The 15560-nt window shown below is 41.0% G+C and overlaps 1 protein-coding gene across 9 annotated transcripts in view; it reads left to right on the top strand.

Annotated features, from left to right (window-relative positions):
• znf521 (zinc finger protein 521) overlaps positions 1-15560 on the top strand; it is a 97846-nt gene that overhangs the window by 70461 nt on the left and 11825 nt on the right. For 8 of the 9 annotated variants that reach the window (XM_078935406.1, XM_078935405.1, XM_078935403.1 and 5 more), the window contains 2 exons: positions 6476-6607; positions 14419-14534. In XM_078935406.1, the coding sequence (XP_078791532.1) occupies positions 6476-6607; positions 14419-14534 (248 nt within the window). The remainder of the gene's footprint in view (positions 1-6475; positions 6608-14418; positions 14535-15560) is intronic. The other variant, XM_078935404.1, reaches the window with a different exon arrangement.

The following is a 15560-nucleotide window of genomic DNA, read 5'->3' as shown; positions in this document are numbered from 1 at the left end:
ATCTTTAAAGTAGCTATATTTAACATACATGCTTTGACTTTTTCCCCCAAAAAAACATCCTATTTGAATTGGTACAACAGTCTAACTACCTTTATTTCTAGACCAAATGTAATAAGGCTAGAAATACACATTTTACCCGGCGGTGCTCTCTCCGCACGGTGGGGGGGTTCATATTACACCTGAGCCGGGGGTGTTCGTGTCCCTGGGGGGTGGGTCCTGGTCCTTGCCCCTGGGCGCTGGGCCCCGCCAAACTTCCAACATGGCCGAGCCTGGTCGGGCCATATTTATAACACCCCTTGTGGGCCACCCTTTTTTCCCCGGGGTTCCCCCCTCCTGGGCGGGGGCGGCGGGCCCCTGCCTTGCTCCTACCTGGACCAACCGTGGGCCGGGTGGGTGGCTGCCTGGGGTGCGGAGCGGGTCTCCCTTGGGGGGTCCTGGCTCGTACCTGGGGTCGGGGCAGGGGGATGCCCGGAACTCCTGGGTGGTGGTGGGGTGCTCGTCTGGGGCTGTGGGCGTCCCTCTCCGGTGGGGCCCTGCGTTGGGCTCTCCCGGCGCGGCGGGGGGGCTGCTTTCCTGGCTGGGCTGGGGCAGCGCTCTCTTTCCCTCCGCGCCTCCCTGCTCTCTGGCTCTGGGGGCCTCGCGGCGGTCCTGCTGGCCCTGGCCTGGGTGGCGGTCTTGGTCGCCCGGGGGGCGGTTGTTCCCTGCCTGTTCCCGTGTGGCGTTGGGGGAATTCCGGCTGCCGCTGCTGCTGCGGCGGGGGTCTGGGTGTGGGGGTGGCTGGGCGCTCCTCCTCCTTCTTTTCACATTCCACCATCCATTTTAGAAGAACATAAACACTCACTTGAGCACAGGTGTTAGCTCACCTTTGCACTAATAGTTTGCATGATTGAATGAATGAAAGATTTCACACTAGTTGGTTTTAAGGCGTAAGTATGCGTTTGTGAACACTATCTGTTTTGTGTACATGTTGACATGTGGACATTTTTGCAGCTAGCAGGTGTGTTGATAATATTTGAGTGTGTGTGAACAGGCCCCGCCCTTTTTGTACTACATTTGAACCGTACCGTAATGATAAACAACCAGTAAACCTGTCTGCTCTATGCTGCTTCATGGTCTTACCCCCCTTCCCCTCCTATTATCACCCTCCTACCCCCCCCCCTCTCTCTAACGTCCCTCTCTCTTTTTCCCCTCTTTCCTTTTCCGTCCGGTCCAACACCAAAGATTTTCAAACATGATTGCAATTAATAAAGTTTAGCCTCAATTACCAAAGGGGTTTATTCAGACATACCTTTGGTTTGTCTGAAGATTAATAACCTCTCTTGTTAAAATAAAATATGTCCAACACAAGAGGCCCTCAGCTCTCATCTGTTTGCCTAGCTGTTGGACAGGACAAGTTTAAAAAAAAAAAAAAAAAAAAAAAAAGAAATACACATTTTAAAATCAAGTTGTCACAATTGTTTGTAAATTAAGTTTAAAAAATTGTTTCAATAGCAATATTATGTAAAATACGCTGTTTTTAATATTAAATGACTCAAAAAGAGCTTTGAGATTTATTGAAGTAAAGAAATTGCAGAAAAGTTACTAATTAGTAAGTTACTTTGTCTTACATTAAGCATAAAAAGATTATTAAACTTGAAACTAGACAAAAATACTTTGTAATATGTTGTGTTTTTACAATATAAAATATTCCTATTTTAAAGTTTATTGGAGAGAAAATAAAAACCAAAAACATTTTAACTTGGGTTATAATGGCAGCTCTAAAGCAAGCCTTCCCCCTCTCCACACCACACAGAAGCAAAAGAGCATAAAGGTGCAAGAAAACTGAACTGGGTGTAAATAGAAAACATCACTACAGACATTGTGTGTGCAATATATAACATTTGGTTTGGACATTTTGTTGAACCAAAGACCTCTATCTAAAAGTAATAGAGGTTGTACAAACCGCTATTGAAAATGAAAGTAAAATAAAAAAAGATTCTAAAATTCATAATAACTTGGCAAAGATCTCTTTTGTTTCAACAGGGACACAAATTGTGTTCTTTTCTTTGTGTCTTGCATGTTATTTCAGATCTGAAGGGGGGTTTCAGTTGGCTAAACCCTTTGTAGCATGCATTCAAGCGTTGCGCATGTTTATCTCGACACAAAAACCTGTCAGTTCAGTGTTTCTACTTCTGGCCTGGTGGCCAGGGGAGCCGTGAAGCGGTTAACGCAGGCACAGAGTGGCTGATCCTAACAGGAGCTTTGCCCTGCTCTGATTAGCACCTCCAACGAGCTGCCGTGCATCAGAGCTGACATTCTCCAAGTCATGTTCCCCCAGAATCCTTTGCTCTTGCAGCGTGAGGCTGTCGCCACTTCTGACATGCCACAGCCTCACCCCTCTTTGTCCCTCTGCAAGTTGAAAATGCTTTAAATCCTGGACCCTAACATGAGGGCGTTGTTACTTCCCTTACCTTCATTTTCTTCCTTCAGACTGAATTTTATATTCCCACTTCCCTACCTGAGTAAAGCTTTTTCTTTCCTGCTGTGGCAGCTCTCCAATATTTTTGATTTTATTAGCTCACACGCAACCACATTTCCTTCACTGTTTGTGCAATACTCTGATTTAGAGAAGAGACATTTTATCACGGTGGGATTAAATCTTATACTTTAGTTTCAACATTTTGCAGTTGATTCACTTTGTCTTTCTCAAACTGTGGAGACAGGAAATAGATATTAGTACTGTTTCCCCCAGGCGTCTGTTCTCCAATCAGCCAAGGTCCAGGGGGAGTCCATCCCTCTGTGCTCCCACCTTCCTACCCCTGTACACCGCATTCTCCGGTTCTTAATGGCCCTCATAGTACTTCGGAAATGAGCTTCTGCCTTATGAGCAGTGCTTCTACCTCAAGAGAGCACACCACACTGAGGTGGAGTCAATTTGTATTCACCCATAATTCCCTGGGCCTTAATCACTCTGATTTTCCCCCCATTATCTGTTAATGGATAGTTCCTGTGGTGTGAAGAGAGAAGTAAGCCCACCTACTGTTTACAGGCCTGAAGCTGTCTCTTCTCCCTCCTGCAGCATCCTGTAGCGGTTTGTGTACGCTACATTTGAAATCATGCAATTCCAAAATCTCCTTTGACATTTTGACTCAAAATGAGGCTAAAAGTCATGACAGATCCAGAACAGTCTGCAAACTTTACGACAGGTGCAATTCCTTCTAAATATTCCAGCTCCATTCAGGCACTTCCTGTCTTTAGAAGCAGCATTTTGCAGTCCGTACGAAAGGAAACCTTTTTCTCATCGCTGCCTTTCTGCCGCCACTTCTCGAAAGCAACCTGCCCCTGACTACTAAACATCCGCGGTTTGCTCTCCCACTTGTTTACTCATTACCGCAGCAAAGTAGAGCCCTGATTGATGTCCTTAATATCATATACTCCAGCGACTCAGGCAGACTGGGTGAGCTTCAGAGAAGAATTCAGCATGCCCCAGAGACTGGAGCAAATCTAAGCATCCCAACGTTTATTTGAAGAAACCAAATGTTCCAATTCAGACTGCTCTTCAGCCAAATTGTTTAAATAAAAAAGGGGGCAATGGTAAGAATGTGAACGGAAAAGCTGAGGGAGAATTTTTTAATTAAACAAAGCCCAGCGAAGTGTTTAATTACTTCTTTTTTTTTTTTTGGGACCACTTTTAGTTGCTCAGCTACATCAGATTTTTACCGAACTCAGGTCAGACCGAGGTCTGCAAACCCCCACATCCTAAACACCACATAAGCCCAAGTCTGGATTTTAAAAAAGCAAAAGTAATGAAGACATTTTTTGTATGAAAGTAGCTTCCTTCTTTTCCTCTTCTCTCCTCCACATGGGATAGATATTAGGCATTTGTGTCTTAAGGAGCTGTGAAATACATAAACCATGATCCACAGGAACGCGAGCCCCTGTGGATATGCAGATGGGCTTACTTTGCTGGTGTCAGGGATGCTTAGAGGGAGCAGACGCAGGAGCAGTTTTCATCTAAAGGATTTTCTTTGGAGTGCAGAGGGACAGGGTGGTGGCAGTGGAGAACACTCGGGAGACTCAGAAACACAGAGTGGGAGAAAGGAGAGACGAGGATAGAGAAAGAGCTGACAGTCCCCCGTGGCCCTGTAACTATATCCAGAGTCTGCTTGGTGCTTGGAGAGGGGTGGGGGCCAACGCAGGGCCTTGCTGATTGGGCAGCCCTGGAGAAGGGCTGGAGGAGCAACAGGAAGTGACCTCAGCCCAATGAGGCAGCTATTGGGGTTAGCAGGCTGACTTCCTCCCTTGGCTCTCGCTAAGAAACAGGCTGCCAGGCTCATTCGGCCCCCCTGTTCACTAAAGACAAAACCAGCAATGAGACCTTAAGAGAACCATTTACTCTACATATAGACAAAGCCAAACCACCCTGTTCTCATTATTTGCTCTCCATTTAATGCAGCTAAGTATTCTTGGAGCTGGTGCACCAGCTACTAAATCTAATATTTTAACTCACTGCTGTTGCAAACCAAAGATCTTCTTAATTCAAACAGTCTTAAAGGGTATAATTGTATTTAAAAAAGCACATAATTTCTTTAAAACACTTAAAAGGGTTTTAACTTTATATTTTTGTCCTGTAGCCCCACCTCAGACAGACAAAATACTTGCATGTGCACCCATAAGGTCAGTCAGGCAGGTGCAGTTATCTGCATAGCAAAGCAGGCCAAGTCTCCAAAGGGACGAAATTGTGCAATAGGGTCAAATGAGGTCTGCACATATGGCAGAGGGACCGATCTTTGAGTACTGCAGCTATAGCTGCACCTTAGTGCACACACCCTTACGCAGATAAGCCAAGCTGAATGGGGATCAAAGAGGACAGTGATCCCGCTCCATGGCTGCACGGATGTGTGGACGCTGCCCCCTCCTCCTCCATCTTTGGCTGACGCCTGCTGCCACACTCAGACGCACATGTAGGCTGCGCAGGAGCTCATCTGCTTTATGCATGGCTGCGGATCACAATTTTTTTCTTTTCAAAATACAATGAACCGCTTTGATCGACTTTTAGCTTTTATGGAACAGTCATGCAGGAATTTCCACTGTGTTTTGTTTAGCTTCGCTTTTTTGATCTGTGTTGCTGATTAAAAAAAAAAGAAATTTGGATTGGGCACAAAACTGACAAAAGATGCGATTAAAAAAACTTTTTTTTTCCATTTTATTGGACTCGAGTCACTGGGTTGTTGTCACTTCCACTCAACATTTTTTCTACTTTTTATACATCAACTCTAAAAAGTATTTCTAATATTGTATATATTGGCAAAAACTCCCTATTGTTATATTTTATATCATATACTGTCATATACTGTCATTTATTGAGGAACTAATACTGTGTCAAATTGACATTGAGATTTACACGTATTTGATGCTAAAAAAAACATTTAAAGGGATTCCATGCCAATTATATAAATACATGTATTACATTTTTCAAGTGGTCATTTAGCTTGTTTTCCAAGACTTGGCACAGATGGGCTCAGTAAGCATATGTCTTTTGTAAAAAGAATAATGTTTGCTGGGATTAGAGCTCAGAAGGACATCCTCTCCTCATGCCCCTACTCCCTAACTAATAAAACTATAAAGTTTCAGGGACTATCTAGTGCCCTGGATTTTAAAAACCATTTGATTGCCATGCTCACAACTTTTTTTATTTTAATTTTTTTAAATGCCAAACATGACGTCACCAATTTCCAGAAGTAAAAACTTAATAAATGTGAACAATTTATGAAATCAATTTATGAATCCATTGTGTTCTGATGATGAAACCTTGAACGGACAGAATTTCCACCTGAAAATGTGTTCAAACGCAATGCATTGTGGTCTATATCCGCCAATATAGTTAACATGAAATTGTGGACTCGGAAAGCTCTAAAAAAACGCCAAACGCACTATATAGTGGATGAAGTTGAGAATAGTGATTGAATTTCGGAACAACCTTGGAGTCAGGCTAGAGTTTGAAGGAGTAAATTCTGGGCCAGCACAGTTTAAATAGCATTTATTGGCATTTATTTAACAAAGTCTGAAGCTGATACAGACATGTGAGAATTTTTGATGCCAACAAATCATCCATTGTTCTTTTGCATAATGGGAAAAAGGCTGTCTGAGCGGTTTAACTGAAGTAGAAAAGAGGGGATTTCTGATTTACTATAAAGATCACCAAGATATGCCTTTTTTTGTACCTTCTGAACATAATTTATTTTTGTACAATTTTATCACAACATTTAAGGACTTATTAAAGAGACCTGAACAAAAGCTTGCTTTTTAATATAACTAGATCATACTTCATCCCGTTTTATTTTCGAGATCTTTTTGCTGCTGATGTGCTAAATTTAAATTTCATGAGAATCGAGGGGAAAAAAAGGTGTGAGGGTGTTGGTAAGATTCCATTCATGCTCGGTTTATTTTTCTCACATGGCTTCCTGTGTGTTTGTGTTCCTTTTTTTTTCCACAGAGGAAGGACTGAACCATGAATGCAAGCTATGTAGCCAGTCGTTTGACTCTCCGGCGAAACTTCAATGCCATCTGATTGAGCACAGCTTTGAGGGCATGGGTGGAACATTTAAGTGTCCGGTCTGCTTCACAGGTTTGTATTGACCATTGTGACCTCAAATGGTAACATTTTTTTTATTTTTTCCAGATGTTGAACTAGTTTCTGATAACTTTTCAGATGTTTGTATGTTTACATCAATTTTCTTGAGCATGACAAGTCAAAAAAACTTTCTGAATGAGTCTGGAAAGGTCAAGCTAATGCAGCAGTTTGCTGCATGCGGCTTTTTATGTAGTCAGATTGCCTCCAAATCAAAGCCAAAGTAGTGTCATAAGGTGAGACGGGAGGAACGAAAGAGTGCAGGGGGGGCAGACAGTGTGAGCTGAAGGGAGATGGGGGTTGTAGGAGTAGTGAAAGAAAAGGAGATGTGCTAATTGTGGATGGCAGTGGTGCTGATAGCTGTAATGATCTCATCTGTCTCTGAGCATGGAGGTGGAAGGACCGGACTCCTCCTGAGAGGATAGCGCCCTCCTTCAGTGTCAACAGGGTTAACTATCTCTATAATGAAATCTGCAAAGTCGTTAACTTCAGCTCTTCACTCTTTCTCAGTTCTCAGCTCTTTACTCTTTCTAACACTTTTTGGATCCTCAGCTTATTTTCCCCTCATACTTCCTGTAACCCTGCATCCCAAACCACACAGAAAGACTAATTTGCCTCTTCCTCACTTGTTACTTCAATTAACATCATTAGTTCACATTTATCGTCATTTTTTCTCTCCAATCTACATTTTTTCTAATAACGTTCTTTATTTATTCCACAACCTAAGTTCCCGTGTTGGCCCCATCTCTCTAATAGAAAGAAGGCTATTGATATTTCCCCACACCAAAGCTCCTCTGCCTCCACCCCTCACAGGGGTCTGGGCATTTAATATACAGAGCATGCCTCCTTCATCTGAGGCTTCATTTTCCACCGTCGGCTTTGACGGACAGGTCCCTCCACTCCCTCTGCGTCCATATCGATCACGGAGTATGAGAGAGAGGGATGCTGGGAGGGAGGAGGGAGATGCAGAGTGCACCCTCAGGACCGCCATCGCAGAACAGACAGACAGATGGGCGAAGGCCTTTGGTAGTGGAGAAGGCAGGCAGTGGAGAGTATGGTATGAACTGAAAGGCCTCCCTCTGTTGGGGATGAGAGGGACAAGCAGACTGAGCAGCAGTCAGTGGACTTAGAGGAAATAGAGAGAATGGCTGACAGCTGTCCTTGAATGTATGATTTTGACACTGAGTCTGGAATGCAGAGGGGAGACGTTTATCACCCAAATGGAACAAGGTTCTTGTCGTTAGAAGAGTCAAATCATCTCCAGAGCCCAAAGGATCTAATTGTGCTTTATTTGTGTTAAAAGTGACGATAAAAATAAAAGTCAGATCTGTCCATTTCAACAAGAACATTGTTGCAGAATTTGGAAGAGACAGAAATCCTGATAGTTAGAACATGATCCATTAAATACCCCACTGGCATTTAAAAAGGGAAAAATATCTTGAATGTCAAACAAACAAGGTTTTAATTCTTTCCAAGTATCAAACGGTTCTGAGAGTAACACTAATAATACAGAAAAATATGAAATAACATTTTATTCAAATGTGTATAAATGTGTAATTACGTGAAAAGTAAATTTTACGAAACATTTTGTTATGTCAGCCTTCATCAACTCAACATTCTGGGTTAATTACATGTTGCTTTAAATAGTGCAAGACTTTTGCTTTTAGCAGGTTCTTTTTGTTGTTTTTTTTACTTTAGAACTTTTAAAGAATTCCACACAGTATCGATGTCAAGTTCCAAAGTGATTTAGAAAAATCAAAATGTCATGAAGATTCTGATCCTTGCTAAAACACACTTTGCATCCTTTTCCTTGACATACACACAAAATAAAGCGACAAACAGAGGAAGAAAATTGCTTTGTAAACAAAAACAATTCAATGAATTTAAGTAAAAATATGTATTCAGTGGAAATATTACAGTCTCAAACTTTTACCTATATATGAATCCTTGACTTTAGGCCTCTTGACATAAAATAGACGTCTGATTATAATACTTTCAGGCATCAAAATTCTCACTGGAGAAAGCTTCTTTGTAAAATATTAAAGAAGGGGCTTGAAGCAGAAAGTAGGAATCATTTTACTAATTTGTACCTAAAGCCAGACTGTTCCTTTTTTCTAAACCTTGAAAAAAAATGGGTTTTTTTGCGCCTGAAAACATAAATGTCTGGATCATAATATCTGGTTTTCCCTCACTTCAACTGACTAAATTTGTTTTTAGGTTAGGGTTTTGGTGCATAAACATGATGGGGGGTCCTCTATCAATGATGTCAGTTTTATCGTTACACATCATTAGGTGCACATATTTGTGTGGGAAAAGCTTAAATTTTACCAACATCCTGAAATCCAATTGAAGTTGTTATAATTAACTTCACCATTTAGGCTTTTTTCTGTTAGCCAGGTGAGATTATTAGAAAGACACAGAGGATGCCTGCAAGGATGTCATGGATCTGCTCATGAAAGCATAGCTTTGATCGAAGTAGGTGGTGGTAGTGATGGTGCCAGGATAGTTCCATTTGCTCATTTTACAAGGTTAGACTTTGTTTTTAAAATAATAATAATAAAAAAATCTCCCCTTAGTGGCCATGTTTCAGTTTGATCTGCCCCCTTGTGACCAAAAAACGCAGTGGGAGGTGGACAATGATTGTCGTTCTTTCACACACCTGATTATCCTGAATCCTCACTCGGAAAGGCAAAAATGGCAGGAACCCGGATCGTTCAACAACAAGGAAAAAAAAACCACAATGGAGAAAAGTAAGGGGAAAGTAAGTTGTAGGAGGTGGATGAGGACAGGGAAAATAAAGGAGAAAAGAGAGAAAACTTAGAGGAAGCTGAGAAGGTTACAACTGGCAAGTCTGGATGTGAGATGAAAGAAGGGAAGTGGAGGAAGAAAAAGAGAGCTGTGCAGGGGAGGGAGGGTAAATGGAGAGAGGTCCATAAGCCCCTGGATGATGAGAGAGCGCCTGACTCTCCCAGGACAGATTTGACAGGTTTCAGAAGTGGGGGAGCCTGCAGCTAGAAGTGTCTGCCTGCACCCTTAGGAGCAGTAGGGAGGGCTGGTGTGGAAATTGTGATTGGGAATATGTGCTTAAAACAAACAAAACAGAAGAAAGTGTACCTGATGAAAATCCTGTATGTTTGTGTGCGAGCACTTTTCTTTTACTTCCAACTCTGCGTGAGGCATAAACTTTTAGCACGATATAGGATTTACTGCTTTCAAACCCACACAAGTCCCCCAACTGCAGTTTAATTAGATACTCCACGTTTTGCTGAAAGTGTTCAAATATAACAGTTTACAAATGTTTACAAAAAAAAGGCACAAGTAGGGCTTTCCAAATAAGACAACCTAGTTTAATACTGGAATCCTCCTCTGGGTTGTGAACTTTTGGATTTAAAGACCCACTCCGATGAAAATTGTTTTTTTGCGTTTCTTTTAACATAAATTAAGCCTAAAATTGCACTTATCCGTATTTCTTTATTCAAATTGTTGTGAATTAGGCGCAGACGAAAAAATGCCTATGGAAAAAGCTTTTAGCAGTGACGTGGGACCTACATCGGCAGGCCACCAGCTCCCTACTCTGCTCCAATTCTATGCATCCACTTGCAGACGAATAGATCCATGTGTGTCTTTGTTTTCCTTGCCCGAGCTGGCATCTGGATCAAAATTGTACGGCTGGATAACTCCAAAATTTGCTCGCCATGTTTGTTGCACCAGTAATGTTGGGATGGTGTTGGGAAGATCTGTAAACTAGCAATAGAGAGTGTAAACAAAGGGATGATGGGAAATGGGCCCAGGCTTACTCCGTGCCAATGGTCCCACCCACAACTCAGAGGTGAATTTCTAATCAACTCCTGTCACTCTGAACAAACCTTGTCCAAGATTTTGGCTAAAAACAGCATAATCATATTTAAAAGACTACTGGGAACGCTTTTAAAATAGATCAGAAGATGATCGGAGTGGCACTTTTACAAAAATATATCGGCTAAAAGAATAAAAGACAAAGACAAAGCTTAGTGCTGGTGCAATGCAGCCTGCAGAGAGCACCACCATGCCAAAATAAAGATGAGCTGGGGCCTGCAGTAAAGGAGACGTCTGCCATGGCGGCCCCTGAGATCTAATCAGAGGGCTTAATATCCCCCACAGCGAGGAGACCTTGGCCCCTCAGCCCCCTCAGCCCTGACACCCCTGACGCCCAACCAGGCTCAGCGCTCTGTTCAGCTGCGCTCTGCTCCGGCTCCACGGCCAACAAAGTCCACAAAGTTCCCTCTCTTTCTCTCCTGCTCACAGTCTCAGCAGGGAGAGACACAATGGCCAGCCACTGATCCTGTTTGGATGTGGTTTGGATTATTCCTCCTCCGTTTCTCGTTGTGCTCATTTTACCCCTGAAGGAAGACATAATGGGTTTTCTCCACTAAACAGGAAACACTAAGTAAAACTGTGCATCCTTTAATATATTAAAGATTAGTAGTGTAACTATGAATTTTACCATAATTTGTGGTTGCTGAAACGATTCATAGTCGATGTTCATTTTTGATAGATTCGATTATCTGACCTAAAATTGAAATTACATATGTGTACAAACAAAAAAAGTAAACAAAATTAATGGAAAATCCATTCACATTTCAGTTTCATACACTTCAGTCAACTGTTGTTTTCCCACATCACAATAATCCAAAGGAAACATTCTACAAAATTCTACCACACTGTATGGTCATAAAATTCAGCGTTACCACACATTGGACTGTAATGATGGCTTGATCATTTTTTGCTGTCATCACACATCATCCACTGTGAAGCATTTCTCAATCCAAATGGTATTTTCCAATATTGATTACAATCTATTCATTTTATTTTGAAACATTTTTACAATGGTTCGATTCGATGCCTTAGACAGATCAATTGTTGGATCGTAAGAATAAACAGTTAATTAATTACAGTTAATATGATCAACTGTTGCATCCCTATTATAGATTGTATCCAATTAAAAAAAAAAGTCACATTCAAAGTTCTTTTCAAATATGTATCTCAATTTAATGAATCCATTTTTAGCTCATCAAAAATAATAATGTCCAATTATACAATTTTAGCCTTTAATTTGTAGCCTTGCCTAGAATATAAATATAGATGTTTCACTGTTTAATAACTCAGCAGTTTTTTTTTCACTCCCATTTTGCATAAAAGTTAATGCCCGGCTTTAAATTGATAACCGCATAGCTGATTAAATGTACCGCCCACTGGCAGGAGTCCAGGAGCACACATTAACAGCGAGTGCGAGCTAACCTGACATCTCATTTGTGTTTTGCCCCGTCGTACAGTATTTGAAGGCCCCCCCAAGTCTCAAATCCATTTTTATTTTTGCTGTATTGACTTTTTCTTATTCCAGTCAAAGGCATAATGAAGGCTTCCTGCAGCTGCAGTGACCTGCTTCTGTACACTATATGCAGACAAAACAAAGCTGAAGAAAAATGCTGTTGTTTATCAGCACATTTGTGCTTCCAGAGCTTCCCCACAAAGAGGATGTCACCCTTTTTTTTTTTTGGGATACAAATATGGAGGATATCTGTGGACTCGACCTGGTGTGAAAATTATGGTAACCAGCCATGTGTTTGCAGAAATGCGTTTCTCATTTTGCAGCGGTCGTTAGCCTCAGAAAACGACCATGTGGTTTGTTTGTTCATTATAGGAGGTTTGTTCGTTTCTGCTTAACATACTGCCACGTCCCAGAGACAGCTGTCATCCTGGCTTTAGCATTCTGACGACGTCCCCACTGAGTGTTTGCTTTAGATCTTAACTTTCATTTCAGCTCAGGAATGTGACATTCAGAGAAGCTGAATGCTTCTGAACTCTACACAGCTCAATAATTAATAATCATCCTCCAGGGTGAGCTCAAATTGGGACACTTTAAAGCTGCAGCCACCCCAAAGCCTTGCCCAACAGACACCTCACCTTTTGTGGTTGTGCTCCCCTCCCCCCCCCCCTCCCCTAGTGGCCCTTGTTGCATGCATTAGAAGAAAAGTTATTTTGAGCTGTAAGAAATTCAAATGAAGCCCCAACATGCTAACTTTTCCAGTGCATCCAGACCTTTGAGATTAGACAGCCATCCTTAAAGCACAAGGGTCTGGGATAACAAACGGCACGTTTGAAGTGCTCCTTGGAGAGCACACCAACACACACAAGTGTATGACACTCAAGACATGCAAAACTCTTTCCCACTTAGCTTTTCAGTGTGGACTATGGCTTAATTAAAGCACAAATGTATGGTATGTGTTTTAAGCTCCAGCAAGTTGTGTGTTTGTACGATGGCGAGTGTACACTGAGTCTGCATGACTAAGTAGTGCAACACCATGAATATTTATATTGTCAATATAATTAGTGATGTAGACTAATGGAGGCCGTGTTTTGCACTTGAAGCCATGCCAGTTTTAGTGGTTGTTTATTTCCTGGCTTGTTGTCCCCACTGCAGTGCTAAATAAAGAGCACCATTATTCCCTAACATTATGCATTCACCAGCACCAAAGCCACAAGTATGACCGTTCTAGTTACCGCTAACATCTAAATTATTTCATCTCAATGTATAGCTTACAACAATACTGCTTTGTGTGTTAACAGTGCACTCATTTGTTCCTAATTAAGCAATTTGACATAACTGGTTCATTAGCTGTTTTGTTTTTCAGGAAGACCACAGTGCCTTTCATTTAGCATCCATAAAACAAGTTAAAATCTACACATCATAAGAGAGGTAGCCTAAAAATAAGAAAAGAACACGGATCTTATGAAGAAAATCACTAAAAAGTTGTCAAATGATCTATCCATGCAGCAAGTCTAACTTATAATAAGATATCAAATAAGATATCAAAAGGGGTTCCGCCCAAACTATTAGAGGGGAAAATCAAGAAAAAACAGCTAAAAAGGCTAACTGTGAGATAGAATCCCTTCAAATAAATGTCACACAAGCTAATAATTCTTTTTTTTTTTAGTTCCAAGCAAGAATTTTTTTTTTTATGAACCCAGTTTTGATTAAGATGAAAAAAAAACTAGTGAGATAAGTGGATTTTAGAACAAAATGTGAATACAATAAAATATGATTTTAATACAAGTTACTAAACACTAGCAATAGCCTTTCAGCAAAATGTAGTATACTTAAGTGTATTAACATACTTAGTCTAGACTAAAAGTGAGGCAGTATGTTTGAAGTTTACTTTTTGAATACTTTTTATGTTCCAAATTAGTCTGAAGAAGTAATTATACTTCACTACACATAGTATATACTCAATAAAACTTAATAAAACAAGATTGGGTGTACTATGTTTTGCTAAGGGCATTCTTAGAATATATATCTCATTTTTGTTTCCAAAACCCGTTCAATGAAACCAATATTACTTTTCAACAATTATTGAAAAAATAATAATATTAGTTGAACCATAAACCACAGTGCTTCTTCTTATTACCTTTAGGAAAAAATGCAATTAAAAATGAAAACAAATGGCTTGTGGCTTTCCTTAAATCAAGAAGTTTCATGTTTTTTGAGTCTTATATCAAGTTTTTTACTGTCAAGATTATGGAGCCAAAGGATTTTGACTCATTTTAATCATAATTCCCTGATTTTTAGATCCTAGCTCTTAATGAGACAAAAAATAAATCTCCACTGTGCAGATTTTGAGAAATGCTTTGAAAGGTGTAAAGCAAAGACAAGTTAAAATATTGGTAAAATATCTTGAAGGTCTAAGTACAAAGTTTTGAATCTTTGCAAGTATCAAGTTTCTTCAACTTTAACATATCTTCCCCTCTTGTGTTTCTCCGCATGAACACAGTGTTCGTTCAGGCCAACAAACTCCAGCAGCACATCTTCTCCGCCCACGGCCAGGAGGACAAGATCTACGACTGCTCCCAGTGTCCACAGAAGTTCTTCTTTCAGACAGAGCTACAGGTGAGCCATAGGGATGAGATAGGTAAGCTGCGAGCTGCCAGACGCAACAGTGAAAGCTTTAACAGCATAACAAAAAGTCAACACTGCCTCAGCTCACGCCGGCTATCCTCTATCCCGACTGGGACGAACGACTCAGAAGGAATTATTTCAGTCCGTTTTCAAACTCATTTGTGATGTGCAGATATGATTTGATTTGCTTATTAGACCAACAGAGCACTAAAATATCTGGAATTAGAGGATTAGTGGAATGCTCGTTTTTGAAGAAGTAATTACATACAGTGCAGAGGCAAAAACAGGCTTGAGTCAATGTGCCTGCATCGCTCTTCCTAATCACAGAGGAGGCCTCATGGCTAAATATGAGCTTCGTCCTGAGGGAAACCATATCTGCCCTTCAACAAAGTTAGTAGTTGGACTTATGAACTCGCAATGTTACAGAGATAATCCATTTTCTTGCAATCTTTTTCTCCGGTCCTTGGAGAACGTGAAAAAATGAAACAGACCTTATTATATTATTTCACTGTGGTGGTGTTTTCAAGCAGCTCTGTTTTGTTTGGGGGATTCGGTATCACACACACACGACACATTTCTAATATCCAGAATCTTTTCCGTAGCTGCTTGGAGCTGGTAAATATGAATATTCTCCAACCGCAAAGTTCAAAAGTAGAACTAAAATTATTCCTAAATTGCCTTAATGTGCAGATAGAAGTAAGCGGCTCCTCAACACATCCTTTTTGCACGCTGACTCAAAGCCGGTAGCCAGAGGACGTATGCATTGATTGGCAATGATTTTCATATTGAGATTCAGCTTGTAAGCACAGGTGCGTGGCTGCCAGGAGGAAGGTGAACGTGATCATTATCTCCTGGTCATCTGAGCATCGTTAACATAAATAAAACAAGTCCTGATCCGCCAACGCACAACTCCACTGCGGAAAGATTATTTAACAAACCTGACACGCCACCAAACTGTAAGTTTCTGGGCTTTTCATTCATTTCAAGTCCAACCTATTTGTCACATTTTCATCTCTC

This window comes from Oryzias latipes, chromosome 17 (assembly GCF_053564925.1).
Source record: "Oryzias latipes strain Hd-rR chromosome 17, Olatipes_Hd-rR_3.1".
NCBI classification, from domain to species: domain Eukaryota; kingdom Metazoa; phylum Chordata; class Actinopteri; order Beloniformes; family Adrianichthyidae; genus Oryzias; species Oryzias latipes.
The sequence above is the reverse complement of the archived record's forward strand: the minus strand, read 5'-3'. Positions and strand labels throughout refer to the sequence as shown.